Below are 16,443 nucleotides of genomic sequence, written 5' to 3'. Positions count from 1 at the left end.
GGCTCTGAACCTCTATTGCTGGGTTTCAGACTCTGTGCAGGAATATCTGCATGGATGCGTTTAGCTCTGTAGCACAAGCACTGTGCCACCTGCAGCCTTACTGCTGTGGGGTTTTTTTTCTCAGTGCAGATGTACTCTTCGTACGGTCAGTCACAGTACTGTCACAACCACTAGGATCTCAGAAGAAGGTCCTGACATGTTACATATTACACTGGAAAAATCCCTCATCCTGCAGGATAGGTAGAGCACAAACACAGTCTATTCAAGCCTTCTATATGATATCTGAACCTTGTGGCGGAGGAACCACTTCCATAGTGAGAGGAGACATTACTCTCCAGGCCGAGGCAGATCTTCTGATCTCTGCTGAGATTGCCAGCAAAAGCAGTGTTTGTTTTGATCTAGACACTTGTCTGTGAGCACAAGGAGTGATGCTCTCACTTCATCCACAGAGGTCATGTCAGAAGCCTTTCATTCTGTGCTGACAGGCTGGATTCAAATGGGGAACCTAGTGAAGAAATACTCGGTATCTCATTAGCAGTTCCCTGAGCCATCCAATATGCAATTTTGCCCTTATGAAAACAAAACAGATTTTAAAATAACTCCAATCTGTTCTGCTTAACTACTGAAGAGTGCAGCTTCTGGTCAGGATGTTTTAGGATGCTCTGGAAAGATTTTTAATTGAGGGCCATTATGTACAATTGCCAAAAATCCAATGTTCAGCTTTAACTGGTATGTTCTGATTTTGAAATTTGTCCTGTATGGAAAGAGAGAGAAAAGAGATGCTTGTAAAGTTTGCTTTCTCTTGATTAAGGTTAAGTCTGACCCAAACCATCATTTTGCAGATTAATCTGTAAGCAAAGCAAATATTTGTTTTCAGAATTTCTAAACTTCAATTTTCTTTTTCTTTTTAAGACTGGGCTTTTGTTTTTCATTCCATGGGCATGGAGTTATCATGGACTAGTCTGTTAACGCTTTTGTATAGAGCTCTTTTTGAACTACTCTCATTCATTATTTTTGTGACTTATGGACACTTCATGATTTTTGAAACCAAAGAGATCAATAAACGTCTTATTTTCTTACTGATGAAAAGGTGCTAGCCAGTAGCTTGACTGGTTTGCTGCTATAATGTAATTGATTTTCGAAAGTAATAAATTTAGCATTAAGCTTGCTTACTGTGACTGACAAGGATTGCACCAAAAATATTACTGGCTTTTGGAACCACTTTACAGGCGATGTTAAAACATTGTATTTTCTCTTCTGATTAATGAGCCATACTTGAATTAATCACAGTGCCTTTTTGTTAATATTGAACAGTCTGAACATTTAGTACTTGTTATTAATATATTTTTGTGTGGAAATATTCACCTGTTGAGATCCAATAATAAATTACATACATTTCCTTCCTGGCAACTACTAAAAATACATTTTAGTAAGGTCTTCCAGAGTCTGCCTAACGTATGACCTACAAGCTATAGCAAAAAGTAAAAAAGCTGAAATCTATTGTTCAATTTGTATCACTGATAAAAAGTTTTTTTTACTTATCTAAATTACCATTATAAAATTTCTAGTTACTCACACTGCATCAGGCTACATGAGACAAGACAACTGCGTTAACTTATTGGGAGATATTTCTGTAGTACAGTAAACTCTCAAAATACGCATCTTCAAGTTGCATATAACTTGCTTTAACAGGAGTTAAACACAACTTAAAGCTCCTCTATGGCTGTCAGCCTGCCTAGCTGCCTGCAGCTATGGGCAGCCAAGCAAGCTAAGAGCCCCTTCTCGTTGACTTTCCCCAGTAGCACTGCTGTCAGCCTGACAGCACCACTGGGGTAAGGTAAGGAGAAGACCATGAGCTGGTAAGTTTCCTGGGCCCCCAAGCAGCGGAGAACTGGGAACCAAGCAGCAGCCTGGTTCCCGGCTGTCCTGCACTGGCGGGAACCAGGAAACTGCCCAGCCATGAGCTGTCACTTGGTCCCAGCTCCCTGCTGCTTGAGGGACGCAGGAAACTGACCAGCACGTGGCAGGTCAGTATCCTGAAGCCCACAAGCAGCTGGGAGATGGGAACAAGGTGCCACTCTGGGAGCCAGGAAACTGACCAGCCCTGGGTGGCTGGTCAGTTTCCCAGCTCCTGCAAGCCCAGGTTATCCAGGAACCAGGCTGCAGCCTAGTTCCTGTCTACCCACTCCCTATGACTTGTACAAAAATTTGAGTTACACCAGATTGCAGGAACACAACCCCTGCATAACTCGTGTTTACTGTATGTCTAAGATTGTAATGAAGGTGGCAGAACAATGTGAAATTCTGTCTCAAAGATGATGTTGAGCCATCCTTTTGTGTTAGCAAAGTTCACTTTTTACCTTACTCGCCTGTTTTTTTCCCCTTTTTTTACCATTAGGGGACTGTTCACCTATTCAGATTGAAGCCATTGCAGAACTACAGCCAGAGTCTAATATCCGCTGCCACGTTCATTTTAATAATGATGCATTTGATTTCCAAGCATATGATATTTTCACTGCAGAACCTGGATTTGATGCACTTTCAGGTAAGAGCAGGAGGAAGCTGAAATTGCAGATGCAGAGCTATGGTGCTACTGCAGTTTGTTCTAACATTCTTTGTGCATCCAGGACTCCTGTTGGAGCCAGTGGGAGTCTTGAATGCATAAGGAGTTAAGGAGGGAGTCCCAAGCATAACTTAATTTTTAATGTCAGACAACTACACGTAATTAACAAACTGACATTTGTATCATCTGTTACAGTTTGATCCATGCAGCAGAAAAAATCTTAATATTTTCAAACAGGTCCTCAACAAGTGGGGTTTTGTTAATTTCCACCTGGATTCTCCTATGTATATAGTACTGCTATGAGAAATTTTATGTGATATACCACCCCAGGGATTTCATTAAAAGAATGATGCACCTGGTGGAAATTTGGGGTGCCTCATTAGCCCAGACATTAATGCTAAGAAACCACTACCTAGGTCACTTCCAAAAAGGCTGAGGATGCTAATTAAGGTCCTGATACTGCAAACACATGTGAGTAGCTGCACACACTTGATTCTTTCCAGTGCACCTTGAAGTGGATGAGAAGTGAATGCTATCTTTGAAACAGAGACATCCCATGCTTATGCTGACTCCACTCACGTTGGGTGGCCATGTTTTGCCTCAGTGAATTGTATAAAAGTAGCCCTGACTTGTTTGCCTTGCAGTAGTTCAGTATGGAGGTGGGCCAACTTCTGTGAGAAAAGGCTTTAGTTTCTTAGCTAAATACAGATGAAAAAAATCCAAAAAGTGCAAACAGCCACTGTTACCTGAGCATGCCTGAGCACTCAGGTGTCAAAAAACACCCTGACATTGAGAGCCTTTGAGAAAGGAAGAAACAGGTAGAACAATTATAATTCACATGATTTTGTCTAGCTGTTTTCCCTGCCAAGCACAAATGCCTTTGTCTTCTGTCTAGAGTCCGCCTCAGACTCAGTTTATGCTCAGATGGGACCATTAAATCAGCTGGTCTGACCCGTACAGCACAGGCCACTGAATTTCACCCACATACCCCTTTATTGAGCTCAAATATTTTTTGGGCTAAAGCCATTCATTGTCCTTGTCTTGTGCAGGTATTGCAGTATCCCCAACCCAAGGATTCAGAAATCACAAGAATAGCTTAAAAATTTAAAATTTTTATCTAATTCATTTTAAATTCTTCTTTATTTGGTTTCAGGTATCAGAGAGGTAGCCGGGTTAGTCTGTATCTTCAAAAACAACAAGAAGTCCTGTGGCACCTTATAGACTAACATATTTCGGAGCATGATGAAGCTGGTCTTTGCCCATGAAAAGCTTATGTTCCAAAATATCTGTTAGTCTATAAGTTGCCACAGGACTTCTTGTTTTTTTTGTTTGGTTTGTGAACATTTTAGGACTTCATGTTTTCAGGTTTTGCTCTGCAACCAATAGGACTAGAAATCCTTTTTTGTTTAAATGTATTAGGTAAGATTCTCCTCTGACACAGGAACTAGGGCAATGAGACGCACTAGGACATAGTGGCTACATCTACACGTGAAGCCAACATCGAAATAGCTTATTTCGATGTAGCAACATCGAAATAGGCTATTTCGATGAATAACGTCTACACGTCCTCCAGGGCTGGCAACGTCGATGTTCAACTTCGACGTTGCGCGGCACCACATCGAAATAGGCGCTGCGAGGGTACGTCTACACGCCAAAGTAGCACACATCGAAATAAGGGTGCCAGGCACAGCTGCAGACAGGGTCACAGGGCGGACTCAACAGCAAGCCGCTCCCTTAAAGGGCCCCTCCCAGACACAGTTGCACTAAACAACACAAGATCCACAGAGCCAACAACTGGTTGCAGACCCTGTGCCTGCAGCATGGATCCCCAGCTGCCGCAGCAGCAGCCAGAAGCCCTGGGCTAAGGGCTGCTGCCCACGGTGACCATAGAGCCCCGCAGGGGCTGGAGAGAGAGCATCTCTCAACCCCCCAGCTGATGGCCGCCATGGAGGACCCGGCAATTTCGACGTTGCGGGACGCAGATCGTCTACACGGTCCCTACTTTGACGTTGAACGTCGAAGTAGGGCGCTATTCCGATCCCCTCATGAGGTTAGCGACTTTGACGTCTCGCCGCCTAATGTCGAAGTTAACTTCGAAATAGCGCCCGACGCGTGTAGCCACGACGGGCGCTATTTCGAAGTTAGTGCCGCTACTTCGAAGTAGCGTGCACGTGTAGACACAGCTTATGAGACTTGTGATAAAATCATGGGAGTTGGAATACTGGGGAAGCCGGGGAAAGGGTAGATGAATCATGGTATAGTTTTTAAAAAGCACAGATTATGTGAAGAGAGCTTTCTTAGAATAGTGACTTAGACCTGCCACTCTGCTTAACAAAGGTTGCCTTTTTTGGACGGTGCTGCAGAAGGTATGCAGAAAGGGGCTAAGACATGTCCAGTTTCCTTATACAGACCAAAAAGGGGATATCTGTCTACCCTTGCTTCAGATCAGTGCTCAGACACATGGTCAGCCAAACCTTCCAAGGTGTGATTGTGTGCTTACTCCCTCCCCCTCAAATTCTTCTAGAGACAATCACTCGTCTTCTGATGTACAAAATGAGAGATGAAGAAAATGGCCAAGGAATGGATAGATTTGAGAAAATCAGCTTGTACTGATCAACTCCACTCGATTCACTTTTTATTTCTTATTTTCTTAATCCTCAGTAAGAGAAAGGGATGACTGTTAAGGGTTTGGTGACAATCACTTACTATTTAAATGTAATGGACTAGCCTTTACTAAGGTAGTATGCAGGATGAGTTTCTAAAGGACAAATCATGCCAGACAAAGTTGATGCTGATGGCTTCAGGCTAGAATTATGGCACTGGATGATGAGAAGAGTGTATATGTTTGTGTTTGGATTGGAATAAAGCAGTTGATTCAATGCTCCCAGAAATCATGTGCTCAACATTTAGTTCAGACCAACTGAGCCTATGAACAGTTTCACATGGATTGAAAATGGGCCAATTGTTCTTCATCATACTGGGGAGTGAAGGGAGTCTTCTAGTTCATTTCCACTGGGAATTGGTGGTGGGCCCTAACCCATTTGCCCACTGTACCTGCATTCCTTTTTCAACTCTTGGAACACCTCGGGCATTGCAATTTGTCAGGATGCTGCCCTCTGCTTCTTCAGTTCCCCTCTGAAGTCTTCCCTCTTCCACAAGAAGTGTTCTTGGGTGCATATGTGTTGGGGTGGGGGTGGGAGGCATAAAGAAACACAAGTAATGCAACAAGGGATGAACTGTTTTTGTCTTTGTAGGACATTATACCTGTTCCATCACAATGCACAGACTTACGGACAAGCAGCTAAAGCACCTAAGCATGAGCAAAACTGCCCTCCTCATTACAGCTTCTGTCCAGGGAAGCCATTTCTCTGGAGAGCAGATCAGTGCCGAAGTGCCGTTCAGTCCCGGGTTTTATGCTGATCAGACTGAAATTCTCTTAAGTAACCATTACACAAGCTCCGACATGAAAATATTTGGAGCCACTGAAATTCTTGACAAACTAGAGGTGAGTCTGTCACAGGAAATCATCATTATATGTTTAAGGCTATATTGATCTGTTGTGTGCAGCTCTGAGCAAGGGACAGTAGTGTAAACTTCAACATGCCCTGGAGGCAGTGAATTTCTGACATCTCTCTCAGGCATAATGCCCTCTGCTTTCCTCTTGCTCCGGAGAAGGAAGCATGTTTGGCAGGCTTATACCTATAGCAAATTACACCACACAAACATATGCCCCAATTGGCTCAGACGTGCTGGCCAACTGGACACGGGGACTGGTGCCAAAGCTGTGCCTGCCTGGTCTAGGGAATGTTTGTCCATCTGTGTGGCCAGAACCCAGGTAGCCTGTGCAAGATGTCAGAAATGGCTCTTGCTTTCCCATGTGTGGTTGTGATCGTGCAGGTAAGTGACCAGCCCAGAATGTAAGTGACACTTTAGAAAAGCAACAACAGCACAAGGTAAAGGCATGTGTACGACGGTAGTCCCAGCAGGCAGGGTGAGGTATAAACTGATGGGGTGACTTAGAAGAAATCAGTCAGTAATAATTGGCAGGATTGTTCATCATGGTTAAAACCTTCCTCTGGATAAATCGAAACAAATAGCCCCAAGTCAAACAAAATTTCCCGTCCTGGGGTTCAAACACCCTCCCTCTCTGCTCCCCCTGAGCTGTGCTAGCCTGGAGCATTCCCAGACCCTTTCTCTCTTTCCAGCAGCTTTTCTCAGTAAAATTCCCCTAGCCACTGTTCAAGGGGATGTGAAATTGTAGCTGGAATTTAACCCCCTATGTATTATGGGACAATTGTTACCCCTACACCAAGTCACAACCAGCTGTAACCTGTAACCCATTGTTACATGTTTGTGGATTTTCAGATTTTTAGATCCATTCTTAGTAGCTAGTGTGAGAGCCCCAAACAGACTTGCTTTTGAATAAAAATAAAGTGTCGTCATGCTTTCTAGTTTAACATCTGTCCAGGGACCATGCGCTGCACTTTCTGTGGACTGAATCAATTCTTTCCATTTCTAACTGCTGTGATTCTGTGGTTTTATGTATTAATACATGCGTAACCTTTAAAATTCAAACATCTCTTCTGATACTACCTGCTATGGCATGAACTGTGGATGTTTATAATCTCTACAGAGAGGAAGGATAATACATTAGGGCTATGTCTACGCTAGCCCCAAACTTCGAAATGGCCAAGTAAATGGCCATTTCAAAGTTTACTAATGAAGCGCTGAAATACATATTCAGCGCCTCATTAGCATGCGGGTGGCCGCAGCGCTTTGAAATTGACGCGGCTTGCCGCCACGCGGCTTGTCCCGACGGGACTCCTTTTTGAAAGGACCCCGCCTACTTCGAAGTCCCCTTATTCCTGTGAGCAGATGGGAATAAGGGGACTTCAAAGTAGCCGGGGTCCTTTCAAAAAGAAGCCCCGTTGGGACGAGCCGCGAGGCGCGTCAATTTCGAAGTGCCACGGCTGCCCACATGCTAATGAGGCGCTGAATATGCATTTCAGCACTTCATTAGTAAACTTCGAAATGGCCATTTACGTGGCCATTTCGAAGTTTGAGGCTAGTGTAGACACGGCCTAGTTTTTGTAATTGTACACAGAAAATTGTGTGTGTTTTGTCCAGCAAAGTGAACTATATTTGATATATTTTAGGATATCTAGTATTTAATTATTTTTCCTCTCAGTTAACTCCAGAGCTTGTGTAAAAGGTAAGGAGCTGGGAGTGAAAATATATTTCCGTTTTCTCTGTTTCTCAATGGTACAGTTTAACTGTTTATTGGATGGTCACTCATATTTGGTTCATGCGCTGGCAGGACAATATTGCTTTCATATGCTACTGTGTGGGAAGATCACCTGCATGCTTTTCTTCAGCTTTGCACGAGGCCATTTATCAAAACATGCACTGGATAAATAGTCAAAAGACAGTTTGTTTGAGTAGGGCGAGGGAGTGAATCTGAGGGTACTGCTCTATGGTTACAATGTAGGCTCCTTTTTAAAGCAAATAATTTACTTTCATTCCGAGAGAGTGGCAGTTCTTCTGCAGCTCCTCCACATACAACCAGTAAAAGAAGGCATGTCCAAGCGAGCACTGTGCAGTATGTTTGTCTTGCAGGTGAAAAGTGCATCCCCAATGGTGAAGGCTCTTGAGAAGGAGAAATCGTATGGATTGCCTAGTTATGTAACCTACACAGTTAGTGTGTCTGATCCAAGAGTTCTGAGCCAGGAGTCCTTATCAACCATCCTTACCATATCTAGCCCAGTGACTGACCAGTCTATCACTGTTCCGGTGACAGTGATTTACAGAGCTGACAGAAGTGAGCCAATGAGACGTAAGTTTATCTGTATATTTCATGTATCAGAATAAATTCCAATATCCATTAGTGTTCTTTGGTGGTATGGACTTCAGTGCAGTGTAGATTTGAGCCAGCGAAACAGTCAGCTAAAAAGTTGTTGCTGATGTGTAAAATAAACCCTAACATCCTGACAGCAAGCTTTGCATGCCAGTGCTTCTTGTGGCTGAAGCTGGACTGGTTTCCCTTTCTGGGTCGGTCCAATTACTGTCTTTGGAATGTGCTCTGTCTAATGGCTGCTCGCCCACCCCAGCTGGCACAAGTTGCTCAATGCTATAGTATCCAACTGCTCTCCTTGCTTTATTTTTACATATTCTCAAACATGGCTTGGCATTTACAAAACTGATTAGTGGGTTGGGGATATGGGAACACTGTGTGTGACATTTCAATCTATTCTGAGCTATCACTGACAAGCACATTTTGAACATTATGTTGGAAATTGCCATTGTAATCTAAGTCTTTTGTGCTATTTATACTAATAAAATATATCATTCACAAATAAATATTCAAAGTGAAAAAGAAAAAACTAGGACAAGAGCCCAGTTGTCATTAAAGGGGGTTAGAGAGCCAGTGCTATTTATAACATCATACGGTATCTCTCCTTTTCAATTGGTTCTACAGATGGAGCCAGCTTATTCCAACACTTCCTTGATTCCTATCAAGTAATGTTCTTCACGCTCTTTGCACTGTTGGCAGGGACAGCTGTTGTGATCATAGGTAAGGAAGGAGAAAACTCCAATAATATTTTTTCTAACTTTTAAACATTTTAACTGTGATTTAAAGGAATAATTTCCACATTGAAATGGTTTTGATAATGTCTTTCAGCCTACCATGCAGTTTTCTCCCCAAAAGAACAGAACACTTACCCAGCCTTTACCCAAAGGACAACGCCTCAGCACAGCTATAACAGTAAGCAGCTGTCACCCAGTTATAAATGAAATTAATTGGTTACTGTAGATAGTGCATCAGAATTAATGCAGGCAGTTTCGCTAAGAGAAGCCTGTCTCCTGAAATGGGTTATAAGGCTGGCATCTCTTCACCATGCAACTGTTGTGGTCCTGGTTCTGATTCTACACACACCTGTTTTACACTGATATAACTACTTACACCTCAGTGGAAATAGTTGTAATTTACCTTTTGGACCTGGAGACTAGAATCAGGATCATGAAATGGTCACTTGGAAGAAAAACTTGGGAGAAAAAAAAATTCACTGCTGTAGTGGGACAACTGAGATCTAGAGCAGCAATGGGCAACCACAAATCATGAGCGGGCCACACAACTGGCCCTCCTTCGACTCAGTGGGCCACAGCAATCAGCAGGCCACTAGGGTTTCACCCATGGTCCCTGCCCCCATGCACTTCTCGTGCCCTGGGGCACTGGAGCTCCTCCCCCCACCCCCGCATGTTCCTCTGCTCCTCCCCTTCCCTCCTAGCACTTTTGGAGTGGACAAACTGCCTGATTCACATTCCATCCCTGCCCTTCTCCTGAGATGGATCAGCCACAAACAGCTGATTTGCAAGATTCCAGTTCTGGAAAGGTGGAGGAAGGAGCAGAGATGGGGTGTGAATCAGACAATTCACAGCTCCAGAAGTGCTGGGTGGGTGGGAGGGAAAGGAACAAGCGAGCGCAGACCTCTGGTACAGCGTGCCAGAGGCGTGTGAGAACTGGAGGAGAGCCAGACAGGCCACAGGTGGAGCCCCAATGAGCTGCATGCACCCTGCAAAATGCAGGTTGCCCACCACTGGTTTAGAGCCTGCTTCTATGGAATCCAATGACACAACCTTGGTGACTCACTATGCACCTTCTGTGGATGTTGTTTTGCCTTTTATGTAACAGCAGAAATCCCAGTGTTATTTTGAGTACACACTTAGGTTCGATCAGAAACATAAGGAAAAATCAGAGTTCTTTGACCTTCATATTTGTTTATTTTTAAAGGAGCTTTAGCGGAATGAAAGCTAGCCGAAAGAGTACCGCGGGTAAAAATGTTTAATGCTTCAGGCTCCGTTCATGAAAAGCACATTGTGGATCCTAGAAGATTCAGGCAAAGTCAAGACTCCCAAAGCTTTACCATCATAAATGTCAAGTCTGTTGAGAGAAAATAAATGTGGAAAGTAGTGGAATGTTCCTTTCCTTAAAAAAGGAAAATGATGAACTGAGAGATTATTTAATTTTTCTTTGGAAACTGAGCCCCAGGATAACTGGGAAATACTCAAAATTCTGTTATTGTTATATTTAGTAAAATGAACTTAAATTTTCTTTCTTCCTCCTTGGTTCTACGTTTCCCTTTATTAAAGCCTGCACAAGGGCCTGCAAAGAATCAGAATTAATTATCTCAGTTTTCCATTATCTTAGTGATCTTCTCCGCAATACCTTCTACAGTGTTTCATTTGTTAAATGACTCTTGTGAGATAACTGGCTTACTGCAGAGGAAAAGTCCCATTCTCTGCATAGTTCTACATAGTACAGAAAGGCAGCTTCTTCACTCTAAAGTAAAGGTTCCAGAAGGGGTTGCAGAAGGGCCGGAAGGCTCACTAGCTGTAAAAAAATTGCTGAAATAAAAAAGGAAGAACATATCACATCAGGGATGAGGGAAGTGAGTAAGAAAGCCAGGTGCAAGGAAAACTAAAGAAGCTGTTTATTTGCTTCTCCTTGTCTCCTGCTTTCCCATACAATAGAAAATCTTAAAAATAAATTGCCATAAGCATCACTCAACTGCAGCCAGTGATCAGTGAAGAAAAGGTGAGATAAAAGAAATAAAATTACCAGACTTCCAAAGAAATTCTTACTTCCCTCACGTATTTTCAAACGGTACCTTTGGGACCTCCCATCTTTCCTTGTTCCTTTTTCCCTCTGGCCAGAGAAAGTAATTATTTAAAACCCAGTATTAATGAATTCAGACCAGATAGACCAGCTTGTTCAGTTGATGCTGTTAGGGTCAGAGCTCCCACTACCATATATCCAAAAATCCAAGCTTTGGGTGTCAATGTGCTATTTATTCTGTTTGAATAAGACAATGTAACTGACACAACTACAGCTGCCTAAAATTTTCATACCAGATTTTTTTCTTCACACACGTCTGGTTTAGAGTTTGGAAGAGTTCACAAAATTTTGTTCAATTTTATTAAATTTTGAAATTACTTGGGAGAAAAATAGATGTAGCTGTCAGGAGGCTTGGCTTCTGATCCTTTCTCTGACACTGTGTGGCCTTCAATGTAATTGTGCAGCTGGAGTTCCCCTTGTGTTAAATAGGAATACAGAGACTGTTTCTACACTATGAGATAAAATCGAATTTAAAGGCGTTAGCTCGATATTAAAACATAACTCTCTTCACAGTTAATACTATTAGCTCAATTTATTGAGCCATAATATGGATACAAAATGTTGATATTCCGGGACAGGTAAAGCATCAATTTCAAATTTAAAATCTCAAATCAAGGCTAGTGTGGAAGTGCCATGTCCTTAATTCAAATTTATTAGCCTCCAGAAGTGTCCTGTATGTATCCCACAAAGCTACACAGTGACCCACCATGTATGGCTGCTTCCTTGTACACTGCTTTCCATCCAGGTGCACAGGAAGAAGGTCACAGGAAGCCCACAAATTTTTGATTGAATTAGAATTTGAATTGGAATTCAGCAGTGCCCAGCCCTGCAAATATAAAGGACGCCCATAATGAAAAAATCCCTTTGCCCATCGCATCCCTCTTCCAAACTATCGTCATCAGAATTGGCAGCATCATTATGATACTGAACCGTCACTGAGCTTTGTAATTGAAGGCAAAGTTGCGCGACAGCTAGTGTAGCTGCTGAAACGATGCATGCTATGAGTTGAAGCATTTGGGGATCCATGCTTGTGCTGGAATGCTGCAGCAGGAAATGGCGGGATCTCTGGTTCATTTTTGCATGGTTACTGGTACTCTGAATTCTGGCACAGTGTTTTGAATTCTCAGATTCAAACATGAAACACCCACAAGCAAAGCTGGGCTATGGCACTGTGGGATAGGTACCCACAATGAACTTCTCATGTGTCAAACTTGCACAGGGTAATGGGGACATGGAAGGGTAACACGGAAAAAAGGTGGGTTGAATTTCAAGAAGCTTTGTGGATGCTTAATTTGAATTTATAATAACGAGATTAAATGTCAAATTTATTAAAAATTAAATTTATCTTGTAGTGTAGACACAGCCAGAGATTGACCTGCTTCCAGTAAAGTCCTAAATTTGCTTACAATTCATTGAGGTGATGTGAGAAGATAATTCACAAATCCCTTCTTCCCCAGTATCACAAACCCCACCAGCTACTCATCCTTTTATTTTACTTTTTACAATACTGTTCAAATTGTTTTTGTTCCTTGCTGTGAATTTTTGTTTGAATTTGAGTTGCCATGTAGCTGCCCATGACAAATTTTCTGTTGCTTGAACTGCCATGGAACATCAAAACATCAGGTTCTCAATAGCCTTATAAAATCAGATTAACTTTCATAAAAACCACCCTTGAGATCTATCAATTTCATAGATTCCTACAAATGAGTAACTGAATACATATTGTGGTATAGGACCCCGAACCAGCAACACACTTAAGTACACAAATAATCCAATTTACTGTAGCTGAACTACTTACTTATAAAAACAAAAAAAGCAGTCAAGTAGCGTCTTTAAAGTGCTACTTGACTGCTTTTTTGTTTGATAGTATATAGACTAGCACGGCTTTCTCTGTTACTTACCTATAGTTATGAACATGCTTGAGTATTTTGCTGAACTGGAGCCTGGCTTTGTAATAATGACATTTGAGTATTCAGACTGAGGTAAAAAAACCCAGATTATTAGTTATTGTCATTCTTACTGAAATGAAATTTATATGTGGGTCTCAGGAGCTTTAGCACTGCATTAATTCATGCAGCTTGTAAAAAGAAATACGAGATTTTCATGTTCTCATTTAATGAAAATGTACCTGAAAATATAAAGGTAGAGAGCTTTTTTTCAGTGAATCCTTAAGAGTCTCTTCCCAGTGTAATTCATTCTAAGAGAAGCTGTTTTTTTTTTCCTCCTCCCACTTCTTTAATATGATTGTTTCCTCTCCTTTTCCATGACTTCAGGTTTTTCTATTTCATCTGCAACTTCGCTAAGTCCTTCATCCTCAAATCGGAAAAATAGCCCTCCCTCCAGGCTATGGAGTACTGGTTATGCTTCACATTAAAGAAAGACCACAGGATTCATCTGCACAAGGATGTATACTTGTGTTAAAAGAAAAGTCAATGTTTTTACTAATAGCAAAATCATTTCACACTGGGAAATTTTTCAGTTAGGCTTAAAATTTTTCAAATGCTCAGTGTAATACAAATCATCTTAAAAATGCAGTGTAATATACTGTGCAACACCTCTTTAATGCATAGTGCTCTGCAGTATTTTAATGGGATGCTTTCAATCCTATAAAATCTATTCTTGCTTCTTTTATTTTATGCTCAATTGACCAAAATGCCTGGACAATTAGCTATCTTTGTGCTAAGCTAGCTTTCCTGTGTACTTTACCCAGTTAGAAGAAAGTAGATAAGTATTAAGGTTTTTTGTTTGCTTCGTGTGCAAAGAAGGGAAATAGTAAAACAGGTAAAATGTGAACCAAAAATGTGAAGGAGTCTGTGGTTCAAAAGACTAAAGTTTTCTTTGGGCTTGCATATTATTATCATGAGACTCAGGAACTTACTGCACTGATAAGTGTTCTTATATTTTAGCCTTACAATGTGATTTATCTTCATAATTTGCCAGTTTAAGAATAAGAAATGCTGGAATAACTGTGAATAGATTAGTCCATTTTCTTTATTTTTTTATGCAAAATGTTAAACTCAGCTCCACGTAGGTACAATTGCAGTATATTTATGGTTGCTGTACTCTGCTGTGCTAATGACCGAGAATGCTACAAAGCATGTGCCTTTCTCGAGTAACAATGATTTATGAATGAAGATTTCTAGAATTGTTACAAAAAAAGGGTGCAAATCATTTTGTTTGAAGGCACTTGTTGTTTTTGGTTTTCTGTTTGGTAATACAAACATGAAGAACAGTTATTTTTACAGGTTGGTTTAGAAATATAAGTACCTCAGCAGACACTGAGCCTCCATGCACCTCCACTGCCCCAGTGACTTAAATGACAAAAGTGAAGTGAATTTCAGTTTCTTTAACCTGTTTGTCTCTGATAACTATAAAGGCACACTGAAGACATTGACTTCTACTAGTAGATATTAATGGTGTATATAAGCAGGACGTGCTGCTAGTATAATTAATATCTAATAGTAAAAAGAGTGCTTATTGTATAATAACTGTATAATAAAATAAGTGTATTTGGCATAGTGCATAGATAGTACATTGTTGAATTTTTGGTTCTCTTTTTTTTTTTTTTTTTTTTTAAGTTTTGATTGGATAGAACCATAGACACCAACTGCATTATTGACATTAAAATCAGAAGGTACTTTACCAAACCATGAGGTGGTTAACTGCATGTGCTCAGACATGCTGAGATTGCTCCTAGGATGGAAATATTACCTCAGTTGTGGTATCTTAAATCAGCTGATTAAAACTGAAGTCTTGGTCACTTTCTTTTATCATGCAGGCAATATTTGGAGCTATCGCTGTCAGAATCAAGCTTTGTTTACATATATGTAAGACTGTCAGGGTATGTCTACACTAGTGTTACGCTTTTGAAAGAGGCATGCAAATGAGGGAACTTGAAAATGCAAATGAGGCACAGATTTACATATCTGGCACCTTACTTGCATATTCTTTCGAAAAAGCTTCTTTTGAAAGAAGAAAAGCAGTGTAGATGTGGCTCTTTCGAAAGTAAGCCCCATCTTCGAAAGAACCCTTCTTCATAAAAAAAAAAATTGGAAGAAGAGTTCTTTCGAAGATGGGGTTTTTCTTTCGAAAGAGCTATGTCTACATTGCTTTTCTTCTGTTGAAAGAAGCTCTTTTGAAAGAATATGCAAATGAGGCACCAAATAGGTAAATCTGCACCTCATTTGCATGCCTCTTTTGAAAGGGCAGTCCTAGTGTAGATGTAGCCTGAGAGTGGTAACTGTGAATAATTGTCACAAAAGAACAAAAGGCTCAGTTAAGGTAGTCAAAGTAATCTACTTATAAAGAACAGAACATCATGGCTACGTCTACACTAGCCACTTCATTTCGGAAGGGGCATTGTAATGAGCAAGTTGGGAAGATGCTAATGAGGCGCTGCGAGGAATATGCAGTGCCTCATTAGCATTATGTCAGCCGCACGCAATTCAAAAGTGCCACTTTTGAATCACATGCCACCAGTGTAAACCGGCACTTCTAAAAAGGACTCCTGAACTTCGAAAGCCCCTTCTTCCTAAACTGAATAGGAAGAAGGGGCTTTCCAAGTCTGGAGGGTCCTTTCAAAATCCAGAGGGTGCTTTCGAGAGGCCTCTATCTACATGGGCTGTGCATGATTCGAAAGTGGCACTTTCGAATCATGTGCGGCCACCATTATGCTAATGAGGCACTGTATATTCCTAACAGTGCATCATTAGCATCTTCCCATCTTGCTCATTACCATGCCCCTTCCAAAAGGAAGGGGGTAGTGTAGACATAGCCCATGTCATTACAGTGTGAAACAATAAAACCATTCAGCTGTTCTTGTGTTAAACATCAAATATAGAAAATTATACAGGCAAATATTCAAAAGATATGAATGTACATATAGACAGATTCTCTGGCGTATAATTTTCCTTTGATATTACTGGAAAATGCCACCTTGTTCAATAGTGTTCCTTTGTGGGTTTTTGTATAATTTATTTACTAGTACTTGAGAATTACAGATGTGCCTTACATGCTGGTGTTCCTTAAAATTGACAGTTTGAATGTAAATATGAGCATTTATACTTATTTTATTTAATAAAGCTTTATAAGATTCCTTAACATAATATTGCTGGCAATTTTTGTGTCTTGGCTGCTTAATAGCGAAAAATACATTATGAATTGTTTGTCTTTTGTTATTCATGTCCCATGCTGTGCCTTTTATTGT

General features: G+C 41.1%; 1 protein-coding gene across 1 annotated transcript in view; it reads left to right on the top strand.

Moving 5' to 3' along the window:
- The window catches only part of NUP210 (nucleoporin 210), a 170,168-nt gene extending 154,957 nt beyond the window's left edge, over nt 1-15,211 (top strand). The window contains exons 35-40 of the mRNA XM_075005043.1: nt 2,399-2,545; nt 5,818-6,068; nt 8,180-8,396; nt 9,039-9,134; nt 9,243-9,326; nt 13,511-15,211. Coding sequence (XP_074861144.1) covers nt 2,399-2,545; nt 5,818-6,068; nt 8,180-8,396; nt 9,039-9,134; nt 9,243-9,326; nt 13,511-13,611 — 896 coding nt within the window. The 3' untranslated portion in view covers nt 13,612-15,211. The remainder of the gene's footprint in view (nt 1-2,398; nt 2,546-5,817; nt 6,069-8,179; nt 8,397-9,038; nt 9,135-9,242; nt 9,327-13,510) is intronic.
- Nucleotides 15,212-16,443: the final 1,232 nt, after the last annotated feature.

The sequence above is a fragment of the Carettochelys insculpta genome, chromosome 11 (assembly GCF_033958435.1).
Source record: "Carettochelys insculpta isolate YL-2023 chromosome 11, ASM3395843v1, whole genome shotgun sequence".
Classification (NCBI taxonomy): domain Eukaryota; kingdom Metazoa; phylum Chordata; order Testudines; family Carettochelyidae; genus Carettochelys; species Carettochelys insculpta.
This window is presented reverse-complemented; position numbering and strand designations above follow the sequence as displayed.